The sequence below is a fragment of the Rhincodon typus genome, chromosome 18, assembly GCF_021869965.1.
Source record: "Rhincodon typus isolate 14 chromosome 18, sRhiTyp1.1, whole genome shotgun sequence".
Classification (NCBI taxonomy): Eukaryota; Metazoa; Chordata; class Chondrichthyes; order Orectolobiformes; family Rhincodontidae; genus Rhincodon; species Rhincodon typus.
The window spans coordinates 8,970,775-8,989,263 of NC_063349.1; the positions used below are offsets into that span (position 1 = coordinate 8,970,775).

General features: G+C 43.3%; 1 protein-coding gene across 2 annotated transcripts in view; it reads left to right on the forward strand.

The window, feature by feature from the left end:
• pdzrn4 (PDZ domain containing ring finger 4) overlaps positions 1-18,489 on the forward strand; it is a 434,538-nt gene that overhangs the window by 374,804 nt on the left and 41,245 nt on the right. For both annotated transcript variants that reach the window (XM_048607770.1, XM_048607769.1), the window contains exon 5: positions 13,618-13,871. In XM_048607770.1, coding sequence (XP_048463727.1) covers positions 13,618-13,871 — 254 coding nt within the window. The remainder of the gene's footprint in view (positions 1-13,617; positions 13,872-18,489) is intronic.

Below are 18,489 nucleotides of genomic sequence, written 5' to 3' on the forward strand. Positions count from 1 at the left end.
GTGTGTGCGTGTGTGTGTGCACGTGTGTGTGTGTGTGTGTGCACGCATGCATGTGTGTGTGCACGTGTGTGCGTGTGTGTGTGTGTGTGCACGCGTGCATGTGTGTGTGCATGTGTGTGCGTGTGTGTGTGTGCACGCGTGCATGTGTGTGTGCATGTGTGTGTGTGTGCGCGCGCGTGTGTGTGCGTGTGCGCGTGCGTGCGCATGTGTGTGTGTGTGCGCGTGTGCACGTGTGTGTGTGTGCGCGCATGCACGTGTGTGTGTGTGCACGCGTGCGCGTGTGTGTGTGTGCGCGTGTGTGTGTGAGTGTGTGTGCGCGTGCGTGTGTGTGAGTGTGTGCGCGCGTGTGTGTGCGCGTGTGTGTGCGCGCGCGCGCACATGATTCAAGATTCAGCTCACAACAAGTAGTTGATTGGTCTAGTGAATGGTGACCACTTGTCAATAACAAGGGCCTCTACCTGCTTACAACAGTGTGATTGGGTCCCATGTAGCTGAACAGCTTGGAGGTTTAATGTTTGGGTCAGGAGCAATCAGATATCCAGAAAGAAAGAAGCTGTCCTTTCCTCTGAAGTAAACAAAAAATACAAACCCCAAACCTGAAACAGGCCAATGTATTTCCCTTGATCAGTTGTTGTAAGGAGTGGCCTTTAGCAAATATGTCAGAGACTTTAGGAAGTCACTCTGTGCCTCCGGCAAGCAAGTGAAAGTAGCTAGAGAAGGAAAATCAAGGACCTGACCAGCCCAAAGGTTCATATCATTTAACCCTTTGACAGGGACAAGTGAACCACCTTCCCAGTCTTTCCTTCTGTTCATAACACTCATGTTTGCTTTATACATCTGTGTGTATGTATAGGCGGATACTTAGAAAGAGGACACTGTTTTAATTAGTAGGGTCTTTTGCCGATAGTACATAGTTGTTTACCTGTAGCTAGAATCTATTTATTACAAATAAATAGTAATTTCTGACAGTACAGAAACCTGGTCCATGCTTTCTGTCAATGTGGGTCTGAAAGGTAAAATGTGGAATTTTGTGTACTTTTATAAAAACTATTATTTGTGACAACTCCAGGAATAGAACAGCTTGATTTCCAGCCTGAGACTCCAGTGAGATGTGACAACTGCAGCTTCAGCTAAGTTAATTGCTTGCTGTTAGCATCGTCAAAAGTCGTGACCTTATTCTCTCCGGCAATCATTCGTTAAACGTTGGACCTCCAAACCATCATTTTCTCTTTGTTACTGGGTAATTTAAGAAATGCCATTGACTCGCACTGAGTGCATCCGTTGTACTTCGCAGGGGCTGCGTTGAGTTTGAAGCAAGTAGTTCAAGATTATTTCGAGTTCAATCTCTAGACTATGTATTTGCTAACTGTCTTCTCTTATTAAGATAAGTTTGGCTTTGTGGTTGAAAATTGGCCTGCTCTGCACAGCCTCTTCTTTTCCTGTCAACTCAGCTCATCCTTCTATTCAGGCTCTGTGGACAGACCGAGGTTCCTGCATCCAATGCTAATTAGCAAGCAGTTTGAGGTGCAGAAGATCTACCTAAGTTCTCCTTTTAGGCTCAGAACTCTGAGGTTACAGAGGGTTTCTTCCAGCCCCACTGCAAGATCTGGGATAATTGATCTTATTCTGTTTTAGTGTGTGTGAGAAACTGGTGTTTTACACTCACTCGTATCAGTTAATGGCAAAGCAGTCAAGTGAATTCTATTTTGTCACATTCTTGCAAGAGTTGATTAAAAGGCAGTCCCCATGTTGTGAATGTTCTAGCGTCCATTCAGAAGTCAACTTGTACCCAAGTTGGAACACAATGCAGGGCAATATAAAATGGCCATTCATAAGTTGGAGGAAGTGTTTGTATGTCAGATAGTAACAGTTACATCCCTGTATAGGATGGTGTTCGTAAATATGAGCATTCGGACATTTGTAAATTGGGGACCCCCGATATCTGTAACTCTTTAGAATAAATGATTGTCTTTGCTGAGTTATGTTGGACTCCAAACTGATGGAAAATATGAGAAAAGGGAAGCTTTAGACCTTGCAGAAGAAATAAATTTCCTCTCAAGTGCTCGTGTCCTTCTCCTACAATCTAACGCTGTCAAACTTGTGCTAGTTTTTTTTCACTCCTGGCCAACAGGTAAGAACTTGAGAACGCCATATGAAGAGGAATCTTGGAGTCATGAGTTCTGAAGCAGTGATAGTTGACCCCCTCCCCTTGCTCTCATTGGAGACCACCTCCTCTCCTCCTCTACATAACAAGGGATCATGACAATCTTCAAGCTTCAAAATGTGGCCAAAGTCAGGAAAATGTTTCCGAATGACCACGCTATATTTTATCAAGTGGATGTCCCTTTCCACTCTGTTTAGTTTGCTGTCAAATGTCACAGGTGGAGTCATGGCATTTTGTTTGTTATAACAAAAAGCAGGGCTGTATTTCAGAAGCTGAATCACAGATTAGAAATCGTGGAACACCCAATATCTATGGTCGCAATCATGGACTAAATACAGGGCTATTTTGAGTAGTCACCACCATTTTCTGGGTTGACATGTGTGGTACATGCACCCGACAGTGCACATGTTTCTGCAACCCTTGTTCCACAGATTCTGTTCTGCTTTTCTTACTGAAAACCCCAAAATTTCTGGTGCCAGCTATTTTAAAACAATCCTTATATCCATGCAGTGTCAGTCAGGTTAGCATCTTATCAGTAAGAAGAAGCATATCAGACAAACCTAATGTGAAAACTAGAACGTTGGTGTGTTGTAAAATCTGTTCAAAGGGTATAATACAAACCAATTTTGTACCTGTTTCTGTGTGCAGAGCAAATAAGCTAAGCAATTCAGTTGTTTCAACACTGCTGCCCCAAGCACTATGCAGGGACAGATTACTGCTAACAAGGCTGTTCAATATATATTAATGGAAACCCTTGTACCACTTGACAAAATTTAGTTGAAAAATTAAAACAAACACTGCCTCTTAATATCCTTTTTGTGTATTGTTTCAACAAGTGTTGAACTATCTGTGCCAGTAGTCCAATAAAATTAATTTTATTGTCTTCTATTAAATCTGTAAAAGACAAAGATTTATCCATTAGGTTGGAATGCGTTTGGGCTTTAATCAGAAAGATGAGCTGAATCAGAGAATATTTCATCCTCCTTGCATGATATGTACCTGTGTCGTCTCGATGCTAACAAGAAAATGATAATGCCAATTGTCCCACATTTGCTTTGTCTACTGCTACTGAGCTCACAGGTTTACGTTCCAGGGAGGGAAGGCCAAAGACATGGATATCCTGCCAGGTTTAATGGTAGGGTGTCATTGTAATTGTGGCTTTCCCACTCTGAGATCTGCAGAAGGACCAGGCAATTGATGGTATGGAGCCAAAAATTGGTGCTTGTTGGAGGTTGAAGTTGTAGGCTGAGATGAGAAACAGAAGAGTGACAATAAGGGAAGGAGCTAGAGGTAGGGCTAGATTTAGGAAGTCATGGATCCTAGCAGGAGTGAGCGAAAGACCATGATTAGAGGGCCAAAGGGATGAGGGTCAGGGGCTGGATCGAGCGTTTGTGTTCCTCCTGGCCCACAAGAAGTTGCATCTCTCAAGCTGCAAAGTTTCCCAACCTTGAGCTAACAACTGTGAAAAGTATCCTTTCGTCATAGCCATACTGTTTTTTTTTAGCCAATATTTATACATTTCCTTTTGGAAGCTAACTGTTGAATCTGATTCTTCTACCCATTCAGAAAGTGCTTCCAGATCATTTGCTTCATTTTCACTCAGTTCTTTTACAGAGCTATAAAGTGATCAAGTGGTACAGATTCACAAATCATTTCAGATAACAAAGCACGTTAACAAGAACGTAGCATCCAGAAGGATGTAATTGGAAGCCAAAAGGATTGTGTTGAATTTGTTTAGCACCTGACCAGACCACATTTGGATAATTGGGTTGTTTCGGTTTCCGTATTTTCGTTAGGGCATAGCAACATCGAAAGGGGGGGCCTAAAAAATAAAGGGTGTGGGCATCCAAATTGAAGTATGCTAATGTGCAATGTTTGTGGAGGGAAAGGATGATCTTGTTGCTGGCATAAGGATTTGTCTTATCCATTGTGTACTACAACAAGTGCATCTCCGACCATTAAAACTGAGTATTATGTTAAGGATGAGTACCGTGGGTTTGAGAGTGCTTCGAAGTTAAAGCCTGTGGGAGAACAGTGAAAGAGAGCATGACCTGAACTTAACTATGGGTTGCCTTTATGTAGGGGTTTTGATGCAGTGCAGCATGCTGAGATACTTTAAAGATCAGAGATAATGAGGGTGGGTGCTGAAAGTAGTGGCATTTAGGAGAGGTTAGTAGATGATCGAGAGGGGTTTGAGGACTTACGAAGGTGTGAGAGCTGTAATGAGGAGGAGGAGTTGAAGAAGAGAATTCGAGGATGTATGAAGTGATGGATGAAGGCTCATAACATTTCACGAGAGGAAGCCGCGAGGAAACGAAATGGGGCACCAGTTCTATTTTGCTTCTTATTTAATGTGTGTTTTTGAAGGAGATGAACAATATTAACATTAGCACACAAACTTAATAGGGCTGTGCTTTTTAAAGTCACTATAGAGTTTGAACTTATAAGAATTTTAACAGCTATTGCCATTCTGTTGATTGCTGCCTTGGGGGCCTACTTGTTCTGCTCCTTATTGCCAGGTAATTTACTGTGGAAGAAATGAGAAATGAATGTAGCAAATTAGAAAGGTTATTAACCAAGATGTGGTAAACCTGAAAATGCTAATGACTAGGGGAGCATCAGTGATAAAACTGCCAGAACATGAGACACAGAGGAAGAAGTAAATCGAGCTTGTAAAAATTTGTGCAGCGAATCTATTACTGCAGGAACTGCTCAGTGCGCAACTGAGCCCAGGAAATGGGAGGATCCAGCTTTTCACCATTGGTGAACTTGACTTTTTGAGTTGTAAGGTTGCGATTTGTGTGCCTAAACTCAGGAAGCATTTTGGCACTGGACTGAGCGATGAGGTGTGAGGGAATGCAACACTTTTGTTGCAAGCGGCAGCCTTTGTCCAGGACTTGAAGTCAGCCTCTTGAATTCTGATTGCGGTGATTTTGAAGTGGCTGGTGTGGATCCCATGCTCTGACTTGAAGAGGGATCCTCCCAGGCCTCCTTGCCAACATTCATCCAAAAGTCAGGTCGGCTGCCCTTGTTGTTCGTGGGATCTTGCTTTGTACATTGTATTTGAATCACGGTGAGGTAGAGACTTCTGAGCTACAGAAGTGGCTTGTGAGGTAAGATGGGAAGTACATCATTTATGGAGGATGTTTTGGGATGTGGATGTGGCATGGCACAGAGTTAAGGTTGAGTGTCAATGTTGGTTGTTCAGAAGGGGATGTGAGAGCTGGCTGGAAAGATGACTAAGTACTACTGCTCTGATGAGTTCTCTGTCAGGGAATTTTGTGGGTCAGCACCAGATGGTGTATGTCACTCACCATTCCCAATCTCCTGAGGACGGACCTGCATCTTCCTGGTACCCTCTCTATGCAGTTAGGAGGAACAAGACTCCTCCTGACTTCCTTGGCCTTTCTCATCCAGACTTGGTCATCATCTTCCTCCTTATCTTGGGCAAGATCAGCCCACTGCAGTTCTCTCCACCTCGTTCCCGCAGTTTCTGCTGCCTCAGGTCTGTATCTGATGGAGTATTTTTGGTACTGATGAGCCCCTCTCGTTAGAAATCCTTTGTTTGGAAAGAATCAGGGTATCATGCAATCTCCCCTCCCTTTCTGATTGGTCAGAAAACCAAGAAGTGAGATGTTGATACAGTGGCTCCTGTTGAAAAGCCAGCGACAATTGGATTCCGTCACACGCTCTGCCATTTCACCAAATCCTAACTCCTAAAATTTCAACATCCATCCCTGTTGGTATATTGAGCAATGAATGACCATACATTTGACAAAAACATGTTTGGGAAAGAACTTCAACACTTTTCTTGGAAGTCTTTTGATTGGTGTTTTGTACTTTTCTTCAAAGCTGTTATGTTTTCACTCCCTGAAAACTCCCTCATGATGTCTTACATAAGAGGATACTCCTCTTTTGAGGGTTTCTACAGCTATTCAACCATCAAAGGTATCACATCAAATGCTACTCACATAGTTCCAGAGATGGCACGGTGGCTCGGTGGTTAGCACTGCTGCCTCACGGCACCAGGAACCTGGGTTCGATTCCACCCTCGGGCGACTATCTGTGTGGAGTTTGTACATTCATCCCCCTGTCTGTGAGGGTTTCCTCCGGGTGCTCCGGTTTTGTCCCACAGTCCAAAGATGTGCAGGTTAGGTGGATTGGCCATGCTAAATTGTCCGTAGTGTTCAGGGATGTGTAGATTAGGTGGGTTACAGGGGAATGGGTCTGGGTGAGATGCTCTGAGAGTCGGTGTGGACTTATTGGGCCGAAGGACCTGTGTCCACGCCTGAGGTATTCTATGATCTATGTTGACCATCACCACTGGTGCAGACCTGATAGGCTTATTTCTGTGCTGCAGTAATCTGCACCCTTGGCTAAATTTTATTTGTCCATCCAAGGGGTAATAAATCGACTTGAAATCAACACATGCTGAGAATCCAGATAAGGTCTTTATGTTCTTTGTGACTTAGTGTAACATCTTGCCCACCAGGGCAGTCTAACAGGTCAGGGCAAAATGAGCAAGTCCAATTGTAGGCTTGTCATTATCTGGGCCTTCAACACCAGGAAAAGTGTCATATATAGATGGCTCACTTGGCAGTCCCTTATGCCATTAGATTCCTGGCTTTTTCTTTCAAAGGTACAAAATTGTGTGGACAGTTTTGTACAGTGTAGCTCGAATTCCATATTATTGTCATAGTCCCTCCCTACCATTATAATGGGAGCGCTATCATTACAGATGTCCAGTTGTTCAAAGAGATGGCTCATTATCACTTACTCATGGCACATGGGTCAGGCAATAATGGCAATCTACATCAGTGGATCTGAGGTTGAGAGGGTGAAGAGCATCAAGTTCGTCAGAGTGACAATAACCTACAACCTGACCTGAACTTCCCACATAAATGCGACCGTCAAGAAAACACAACAATACCTCTTCTTCCTCAGGTGGCTCAGGAAATTTGGCATGTCCATAAGGTCCCTCACCAACTTCGACTGATGCACCATTGAAAGCATACTGTCTGGGTGGTGCATAATGGCCTGGAATGGCAACCGCTCTACCCAGGACTGTAAGGAACTACAGAAGGTGCTGTACACAGCCCAGACCATCACAGAAGCCAACCTTCCATCCATGGACTCCATTTACACGGCCCGCTGCTGCAGAAAGGCTTCATCAAAGACCCATCACACCCTGGTAATGATCTCCTAAAACCTCTTCCATGAGGCAGGAGGTACAGAAGCTTGAACGCACACACCAGCAGGTTCAGGAACAGCTTCTTCCTGACTGTTATCAGACTGATGAAAGGCCTGTCTAGCCTCAAATAACAGTGATCTTGCCTAATGCACGCCCTTTGCAATGTAACCTGTATGCCTCTGTCTGAGTCTTTTTGGTCTGTACATCCATGATCTGCCTGTACCACTCATAAACAAAGCTTTTCACTATTTTGTGGTACACGTGACAATGTATAAAAAAATCAATCAGTCAATGACAGCAACCTTGCCAGCAGTGTACACGTCCTGAGAGCACAGAGAAAGACAAACTGATTTCGTCAAAGAGTTTTGAGAATGAGTGATCAGAATTTATTGTTTCAAAATAAAGGTCAGCAATGACTACATGAAAGATACAGTGTGATTCTCAAAGGTGTAAAATCTAATCAAAAATTAACAATTATGTCCTTGGAAAAAATTTGGATTAATACTGTGCCTTTCACAGTTCAGTTGCTGAAGTTTATAGCAGCAGCCTTTTAAACACAGAAGATGCAACAACTGGGAACGTAAGATGAAGAACTCGACTACTGGTGTTAGTTAAGAGATTAAATTTTGACCAAGATCTCGGTGGGCGCCCTGTCCTTGTTTCAGTATTGCCATGGGATCTTAAACCATCTGAACAGGTACTTTAATACTTCATCCAGAACATGGCGTGTACAACATGCCCTCAATACTGCACAAACCTATCAATATTGATTGCATTCTTATGTTTCAGAAAGACTTCAACCTAAAGCTCTCTGAATCCAAGGCGAGAGTGTAACCAACTGAGCCAAACAAATAAAAAGAACAGAATGGAATCATTGGGCAATACAATTAGATTCTGGGCTGGGGCAAGTGACTATTTTAAAATATTACTGCTTTGAAGGAAAATACAAAACACCAATCAAATTATTTGCAAAGAGAAGTGTTGTAGTTCTTTTCCAGACACCTTTTTGTCCAATGTATGGTCATTCATGCCCAGTATGATACTATCATGGACATACATTAAAATATTAGGGTATTTGACGTCATGCTTTTGTTCTCCACTAGAATGTAATTTACCACTTTCTAAAAGTTTTCCTAGTATGAGATTTATCGGAGACCCTGACCCCTTCATTCTCCCATTCCAAAAAATCTTTATCTGAAAGTGACCATGGAGCTGTCGAATATCAATTTTAAAAAATGTTATTCATGCTGTTATTCGTTCTTCATTGATGATGGGGCATACAAACATATGAATTAGGAGTAGGAACAGTCCATGCAGGCATTTGAGCCTATTTCATCACTCCACAAAGATTTACAACTGATCTGATTGTGATTCCAAATCCTTATTCCTGCCTATCCTATCATCTTTTATTGCCTTGCTTTAAAATATTCAAGGACTGTGCTTCCACAATCTTTTCAGGAAGACTCAGGATCCTCAGAACGAAAATTCATCTCATCTGCTTTGAATAGGTGACCCCTTGATCCCTAAAGAGTGATCCCTCGTTCTAGATTCTCCCATCAGAGAAAATATCCTCCTCACACCTACCAAGTGAAGACCCCTCAAGATCTTGTGTTATAATCAAGTCACCTCTTCGTCTCCTCATAATTTTCATATTAACCTGTTCAGAGATGTTATTACACACCTCTGGAGCAGGTGAGACTTGAACCAGGTCTCCTGGCTCAGAGGTAGGGACCTTGCCAGTGCACCATAAGAGATCTACCTCTTGCTGTTCTAAACTCCACCTGTTGAAAGCCTCACCTCTTCTTATAACTTCCCCATTCCAGGTATTAGTCTATTAAACCTTCTCTGAAAATCCTCCAATGCATTTATTTCCTTCCATAAATAAGGTGACCATGACTGTGCAAGGTACACCACATGTGGCCTCAACAGTGTCCTGAATAATTAAAGAGGCGAGACTCCGAAAGCTTGTGTTTTCAAGTAAACCTGTTGGACTGTAACCTCGTGTCATGTGATTTTTTGACCTTGTCCACCCCAGTTCAACACTGGCACCTCCACATGCTGAATAATTGAAGCATAAATTCCCCTTTTGTCTCATTCTCCAAGCAATGAATGAAAACATTCTATTTGCTTTCCTTTCTAATTCCCCTTCCTGTACCTGCATCCAAATATTTCATAATTCACATACAAGGACATCCACATCCTTTGGAATCTCAGAGCTCTGTATTTCTCATTAAAGGCAAATCAGAGTAGGACTTGCACACTTAATGCTAAGGTCCTGGGGAGTGTTGCTGAACCAACTCGGCATGCAGGTTCATAGTTCCTTGAAAATGGAGTCACAGATAGACAGGATAATGCAGAAGTCATTTGGTTTACTTGTCTTTATTGGTCAGTGCATTGAGTATAGACGTTCTGACGTCATGTTTCAGCTGTACAGGACTTTGGTGAGGCCATTTTTAGAACACTGTGTACAATTCACATCACCCTTCCTTAGGAAGGATGTTTTTAAACTTGAGAGGATGCAGAAAAAATTTACAAGATGTTGCTGGGACTGGAGGGTTTGAGCTAAAGCAAGACCCTGAATGAATAGGCTGCGGCTTTTTTTCCTGGAGCATTGGAGCTTAGGGGTGACCCTACAGAGGTTTATAAAATCATGTGAGGCACAGATAAGGTGAATGGCCAAGATCATCTTCATAGGGTGGGGCAGTCCAACATTAGAAGGGATAGATTTAAGGTGAGAGGGGACAGATTTGAAAAAAGGACCTGAGGGGTAACTTTTCCACACAGACGGTGGTGCGTGCTTGAGTTGCCAGAGGAAATGGTGGAGGCGGGTACAATTATAGTATTTAAAAGGTGTCTGGATGGGTACATGATAGGAAGGGTTTAGAGGGGTATGGGCCAAATGCTGGCAAATGGGGCTAGGTCAGATTGCGATGTGTGGTTGGCACAGACAGATTGGACTGAAGAATCTGTTTCAGTGCTGTCTGACTCTATGACACTAAGTTGCGAAATCTATGCCTTGTTCAGCTGTCGAAAGGGAAAACTCAGGGATGTGTTCAGTGCCTCATGCAGACACCTTGGTGAGTCTGTTTCTGAGAAGCAGCAAAAGTAAGGCCCAAGGGAAAATAACCAATTTTACAATCACATAATCAGCACTTTGTGTTATTCAGCCTGTTCTTGATACAATGTGCTTTTGTACTTCTATATAACGGTTGTCTGCTTTGTATCTTGGCATGCATAATAAAACTGTTTTGACAAGGCGCAGTACTGAGACTATAATGCTGATTGTGGTGGAAAGCCGCCAGTTTGCAGTCTATTACTTCCAAATTGCAATTTGCCCACGCAGCTTCCAAATGGTTAATGTCCTCCCTCAGATGGTCTATTTTCCCCACTACAAATTCTTTGCGGAAATCACCCAGTGAATGGGGAATGGCAATATCTTCCTCATTTGTATTTAATACTGTTGTGGCTCAGTTCCAAAAATACGTTTCAGCTAGTTACACTTCAGAAGGGAGCTCAGTTTCCAACATCTGGCGCATATTTAGCAGGAAATCAAAGAGGAGAAAGAGCCATTACATAGAAAATACATCAAGGATGGAAGTAATACGGTCTACATCTGTAAATCTATAGGTTTTATTATTCATGGCATGTGTGTAGATTCATCAACCCATCTGGTGCCCTGCAATTATCCTAACATCCTGCTATCAGTCTGATAGAGTGTGGTTCCTGTTTCTTGTGGAATCTTCTTGTCAGCCACTTGACCATTTGATACGATTGGGAGTATGGCAGGGTTTACAGCAACCGTGTTTGGAAGTTCATCAGGAGCTCTCTCACCTCAGTCAAAAGTTGTTTATGTTTCCGTTCCCCGCTCCGTAGAATGAGTATGCAATCCAAGATGGTGCTTAAGTATACTAGGACTGAGGGAGCACTGCACTGTTGCAGGTGCTTTCGCTGGACAGTTAATCCAGAGGCCGAGGTAATGTTGTGGGGACCCAGGCCACAGCAGATGGTGGAATTTGAATTGAATGAAAAATCTGGCATTAAAAGTGTCATGATGACATCACATCCATTGTCAATTGTCAGAGGAAGCCATCCAGTGGATAAATGTCCTTTAGGGAATGAATTTGTCCTCCTTACCTGGTCGGGGCCTACATGTGACTTCAGACCCACAGCAATGTGGTTGACTCTGAACTGCCCTCTGGGAAATTGGGAATGAGCAATAATTGCTGACCTTGCCAGTGATGCCCTAATCCCATGAACGAATAAAATACATATGAGGCATTAATCCAAGAGGTCCTTTTTCCTTCGTGTGGATGTGTAAGATTTCTCAATCTTCTTCAGAGTTCTTCCTGGGCAACGCTTATCCTTTAAATGAACACCTTAAAAAAAACAATATTGTGATTATCCTAGTAGGATCTTGCCACATGTAATTACCATAATGAGTACTTCAGAAAAGCACCCCATTACCTGCAAATTACAGTGGGATATCTTGACGTAAGAGTTGTAAGTGCAGGGTTTTTTTTTTAATTGCTGTAGTGAAGTGTAATTCACTGTCAGTCAATGACTGGAATACAAGCCACAGCACTGCTCAGGTAAACAGCATCATGGCATGGATTATGTTTAAAGGTGCAGCTTCAAGGTCCTCCAATGGTCTGGTAGCGAATACTTGCAGAGCCCCAGGATGGATCCACTTTTTCTGTTGAGTTCACCGATCTCCTCCAAAGGTGTTGTTGGGATGCCTGGCCAATAAATGTGCAACCCTGTCGTCAGTCCCAAGTTTGTTTTCCATCCATTGCCTCTCGCTGATTCGTGGCTGATGAATTAATATAGGATTGGTCTTTACTGGGGTGCTTTCTACCAAAGCAAAAGCAATTTACATTTATCTTGCGCCTTTCAAGTGGAGAAGTATCCCAGAGCATCATCAGGTAAAATTTGGCACAAGTGCCCAGTATACGTGTCAAGGTTTAAAGAGAGCTGAAAAGATCAGGGGAATGTACTGGGGTCATGGCAGCTACAGGCACATCTAACAGCGAAGAAAGATCGGGGGGATACACAAAAGATGAGACTGAAAGAGAGCAGAGTTCTCTGGATTGTCGGGCTGAAGAACACATTGGAGGGATGAGATTGTGGAGGTGTATGATTTAAATAGCTAGTCAATACTAGCTGTACATTTACCCTCAAAGAATAGACTCTTCGTAAGGGAACAGAGTAGGATGCGAGTAGAAGTCCATTTCAACATTTTTGAAAGAAGACAGAAACAAAACTTCAGGAAAAATTGTGACAAAGAAGCATAATGAGATTAAACATGAGTAACAAACCTGCTGCTATCCACTTGCTGTTTGTTAATTATCCTGCCACTGTCATGTCAATATTCAGGGATGTATTTTAGCTCACCCATTTAAAGATTTCCAGTGTTTGCAATGCACAGCACTAACACAGCTGTATTGGACATTGCCTAAGTGAGCTTGTGCAATTCGTCAAAAACTGAAAGAATCCTGGATACTGTTTTGAGGAAGCGTCACCAGACCCAAAATATTAACTCCGATTTCTCTCCACAGATGCTGCCTTCTGAGCTTTTCCAGCAATTTCTGCTTCTGTGCAATCTGTTACTCAGCTGAGCTTTTCAAAGTGCTCGTCTCTTCTATTCCACATTTAAAACCCTTAAAAGCAATGGCCTTGGCATTGAGATTTGGGAGTTCCTTCTCTAAGCTCACAAGGAAGGCTGTCAAAGACATTTCTTAAGCTGCCCTTATCCCTTTTGCTGCTAAGTTGCCCAGAATGTTCTTTGAGGTGACAGCTATGAATTTCAAAATCTAATTCTATGGAGTGAACCTGATTTAAATATGGTAATAATGTTCCTACTTTCAAAACTTAAATACAGCCAGCAAAGCAACTTGCTGCCATAAAAATAGTTGGAGGAGAATGTTGTCGGTTGGGTAAACTGAGGTTTTGTTTTTAAGACTCTTTCCTATCTGTCATTGGAGTTAAATGCCTTCTTTCTTTTTTCTCTATTTCTGTCTTTGTCTGTCTGCATGTGTCTCTTTCTTTCTCCCGCTTCCTCCCTCTCTCTCTCCCCCTCCCTTTTGCCAACCCCCTGTTGTCTCAGCACTTCAGTTCTAAATATACTTCCCATTTCTGTTGTAGGCTTTGTGCTCTGGATTCTGTTCTGGACAAAGTGACAGGACTTGTCGTGGTCTACAGCAATGTGTGAGCACCTCGTGTGTTCCCGTAGAGGGTGATCTCATGGTACATTCTGCTTTTGCAGGTCAACGGGAAGGATCTCTCAAAAGCCACACATGAGGAGGCAGTGGAAGCTTTCCGAAATGCCAAGGACCCAATTGTCGTGCAAGTTCTGCGGAGGGCCCCCCTTGCAAAGAATCATGGCAGTTCTCAGGAAGTCCCACTCGTGGATACTGGCACACAGACAGAAATTACTTTTGAGCACATCATGGCCCTCTCCAAGTTGAGGTCGTCTTCGCCTCCAGTACCTGATATCTGCCCGTATTTGTTATCAGACAGGTAAAACACAGCCTGTATCTCTTTCTCTCTCAGTTATTGCAATCACTATATTTGTTCTGCAAACAGTAAAGTACTTCAACTAATGTTTCAGGGTGGAAGTTCTGTTTGGTCTTGTGTGGTCTGACAATTACATCATTGAAGGTGACCATTCATCCATTGCCAATTCTGGACCTCCTACTGGAGTTGCCCACTCCAATTCCATTTACTTGTCCTTCCCACTGTTCTGACATATTTTTTCCCTTTCACACAGGTTTCCAGACCGGTTAGTCTGTCAGATCTGTTAAACTGTTACTCTGTGCTCCAATGACCTCTTCCACCTCGAAGGACAGTATAACGTGGGAACACCACCACCTGCAAGTTCCCCTCTAAGCCACTCACCATCCTGACTTGGAAATATATCACTGTTCCTTCACTGTTGCTGGGTCAAAATCCTGGAATTCCCTCCCTAATGGCATTGTGGGTCAACCCACAGCAGGAGGACTGCAGCGGTTCAAGAAGACAGCTCATCACCACCTTCTCAAGGGTGACTAGGGATGGGCAAGAAATGCTGGCCAGCCAGCGATACCCATATCCCACAAATGAATTTTTTTTTTTAAAAATAACCCCTGTCGTAAAGCAATCCATGCTCATTAGCATGAAAGCCTTCACTTTCAAGTTCCCCATATATCGTCTGATAATTCTCAATCTATCTGACTTTTAGTGACTCATCAGCAGTGATGAATCTTTCTGTATTTCCCTGACACGATCCTTCAGAATTTCGCAAGCTCGATTGGATTCACTTTAACCCTGTCTATTGCAACGGATCTATTTGTCACCCATTTCTTCATAGCTCCGATCTCTAATTCTTAGTCACCGTCGCCAATTCAGTTTTTCATTGGCTCCTCTTTAACAGAGTGCCCAAACATATATCTGACACTGAGCCAAGCTAATTCAGATACAAATGTAATTTCATTTCTTCGTTTTTAATCCACTTGTCCCAAAGACGCAATTCCGGTTGCCTTTCCATGGCCCTATAATCTATTTAAATATTGTCTGCAACTCAGGTTTCTGATTTCAGTCAGCTTGGTGCTTGTAATTTCAAGGAATACTTATACTGTTTGTAGTGTTCTCCCCCTCAGCCTTCACCACCAACCCTCCTGCCCCCTGCCATGTACATTTCTTTTTCTTCGAGCACTGGATGCATTCATTGCTCTTATGTGACCACTCCCACTCTTTACTTGTCCGTCTCTTCTTGCAATCTCTGCCACTCTTCCTCTCAGTCATTCCTGGCCCCTAATTTGATGCCATTAGAAAATGTCAATCTTGTACATAGCTATCCGTTCCATATCCTCGATTGTAAAAATAGAAAGCCAAGGATGCCCTAGTATGGAATAAAAACCGAAAGAACTGCGGTTACTGTAAATCAGGAACAAAAACAGAAGTTGCTGGAAAAGCTCAGCAGGTCTGGCAGCATCTGTGAAGAAAAAATCAGGGTTGACGTTTCGGGTCCGGTGTTCTGAGGAAGGGTCACCGGACCCGAAACGTTAACTGATTTTTTTCTTCACAGATGCTGCCAGACCCGCTGAGCTTTTCCAGCAACTTCTGTTTTTGGCCCTAATATGGATCTGTGGACAGTGTCACCACTCAGTTTGCACTGATGTGAAGAGCACCTGTTTACTCTCACTGTTTGTTTTCTGTCCCCTGGTCATTTCTGAAAATTCCCATTAATATTACGTGCCTTCATTTTCATCCCTATTTGTTGCACTGTATCAAATACGTTCACAAATTTGTGTCAGTGCGTATATTTACCTTTTTGAACCGTGTCTCACAAGGGCTGTTGTGGCACGGTGGTAAAGTGCCTCCCTCTGAGCCAGGAGACTTGTGTTCAAGTCCCATCTGCTCCAAAGATGTGTCCTAACATCTCTGAGCAAGTTGATTAAAGATGTCTATAATTTGTTCCCAATGTACTGAATTTGTAACTGTATCTGAATGATATTCAACAGATGCTATTTTAGCACCACCATCTAGAAAGCAACTTGTTTCTTTTGCGTGTTATACTGTCACAGAAAGAGACTTTTATTGGGGCTTTTCATCTTATACTGATCAGGACAATTCGCAAGAACGCCAATGAGAAAACAACATGAACATTGTACGAGAGGAGAGTGCTGATTAGACTGTAGCTGAGGCATTGCCACAGAGAATGCTCTGTGTTAGGTTCTGACAGAAACTGAACTGACAATCTTCATTTAACCGTTTTGGTTTAAAATTTAACTCTAGTCAAGGCACTGGCCTGAGAAATGAACCAGAGATAGCTATCACCTGTTTTCTGCAGTTGAACCAGATGGAGTGTGTGCACATGGTCTTTCTGCCTGCACAGAACAGGACCCTGTGGATTAATCGATGTAGGCACAAGTACGTGCAAGTGTGTCATGCTGGAAATGTGTCAGGCCCATAGTGGAACCTAAATATATTAATACACAGGGTCTTAATCTTTGCAGTAAGAAACCATTTTACAAATACTGTCCCTGTTCAACTCAACAAAATAAGTGACAGCCAATCTGTGGGTCATTTCTCAGTGCAGTGCCTTGATCAACCACCTTGTGTAAACAATAAGCAAAGAACGGCAGTTAATGATCAGTTATCATCTAACTGGTGCATTCTGTGTTGGAACCCCCTGAGCAATCAGCACACTCCGCTCACACGGTTTAAATGTTGTTTTCCCTTTACATTAGTTGCAAATTGTCTCGATGAGCGTAAGTGAAAAATATTCCACGATGTCTTTCTCCTTTCACCAAGTCTGAACTTCTGTACTCCAAAATGACCATGATCATGCCTTTAAGCAGAAAGATCACTGAATCTTCCTTTTCTCTTTGCCTATCTCTCTCACGTTTCAGCTCCTATTTTAGCCCACTGGAGCTAAAATTCCTTTAAATACCACAGTGTTTTATCCCTTCATTCCAGTTAGTGTGTGTCCTGCTACCATCTTTAAACCGTACCCAAACATGGTCCTCAGACTGTTTAGCCCTAAGCTAAGTAGTTTCTCAGGAGAGTTTTCAAAGGTTACATTTCTTGTTTATTGGTTCTACCTGAAACAGGGTTCGAGATACACATTTTCCCTGTTGAGAGTCACCCTTGAACTGCTCTTCCCCTACCCAGTGGAGGCAACTCTCAATAGGGCCACTAAAAGTTGTTTTGTCTATTTGTGCTCTCCTGGCCTTGCAAACATCCAATGATCAGCCCCAGAATGAGCTGCGCCTACTTGCAGCAGTTTCCCTCCCATCCAACTGATAGGTGTTTCTCCATGGCTTTATCCTCGTCCCAGTGTCTCCCCTACATCCTCTTGGCTGATCAAGTCACCCAACAGAGCTTGATGAGCTGCTCACCCCCTTAATGTAACTGAGGCCAGAGCTGGGAAATAACTTAGTTAACAAAAACAGAAGTTGCTGGAAAAGCTCAGCAGATGTGGCAGCCATCTGTGAAGAAAAAAGTCAGAGTTAACGCTTCGGATCCGGTGACCCTTCCTCAGAACCAGACCCAAAACGTTAACTCTGATTTCTTTTCTTCACAGATGCTGCCAGACCTGCTGAGCTTTTCCAGCAACTTCGGTCCTTGTTCCTGATTTACAGCATTCGCAGTTCTTTCGGTTTTTATCTGGGAAATAATTTGCCTATCACGCTAACGGAATTAGGCAGGTCCTGTCTTCCCCACCACTGCCCAAATACAGTGGAAGTCTGTGCTCTGCCTCGCTATATCCTTCCCTTAGTTCAAGAGTAGGGACAATTGTTCTGTGGCATCTCTGAAGTGCTGGCACCGCTTTGTGGCTCACTGCCATATAGCTACTGCAGAAAGACATTCCTGAGAGATCAAGCTAACACTGCAGCAGTAAGTCCCCATGGGTTGATAACGAGCTCTCCTTTCTCCCCATCTTTTTGGCTCGGGTTGATCTGCAAGCTAAAGCCTGGCACCACAAGAAGAGGTAGGTTTTTTTCTGAAGAAGGGTCTAGGCCCAAAAAGTTAGCCTTCCTGCTCCTCTGATGCTGCTTGGCCTGCTGTGTTCATCCAGCTCTACGCCTTGTTATCTCAGGTTGGAAACCTCAACAGCAGGACATGGGACTGTCATTATCGAACGGTCTGACATAGACCAGCAGGCACAAAGCGAAGGGAGGAGTTGGGAATGGCAAATCAAAAAGAATGAGTTTCCATTTCCCTTTTCTACAGGTTTCCCAACTGATGTGGACAGGGAAGCAGTGGGAACTCACAAGGGAGGAAGGGTCTAGTGGTGGGAAAGGGCACTGAAGACTTTGGGGAGAACGGCAGCCCATGGACTGCTTTTCTAACCATCTTCTTACCTGCCTGGTTTCTGTGTCGCTCAAAACCGAACCAGCATGAGTTACAAATAAAAGCTCCATAAAAGTGAAAGGCCAGCCTCTCTTAAAGACTTCTGATGACTGGCAAGTGTCCTGTGAGCTGGTTGAATGCCCGTTGTCCTTGCCACCTTAACCTCTGTCCATATGCATTGGTAGAGGATCTGGGGCATTTTTGACTCGCCCGTCCCAAATAGACCCCATTTTCAGGGGTTTGGTATTGCCCCAAATTGAACTCTGCTTATCTTTTACACAGATGCTGTGTCTGACCTGCT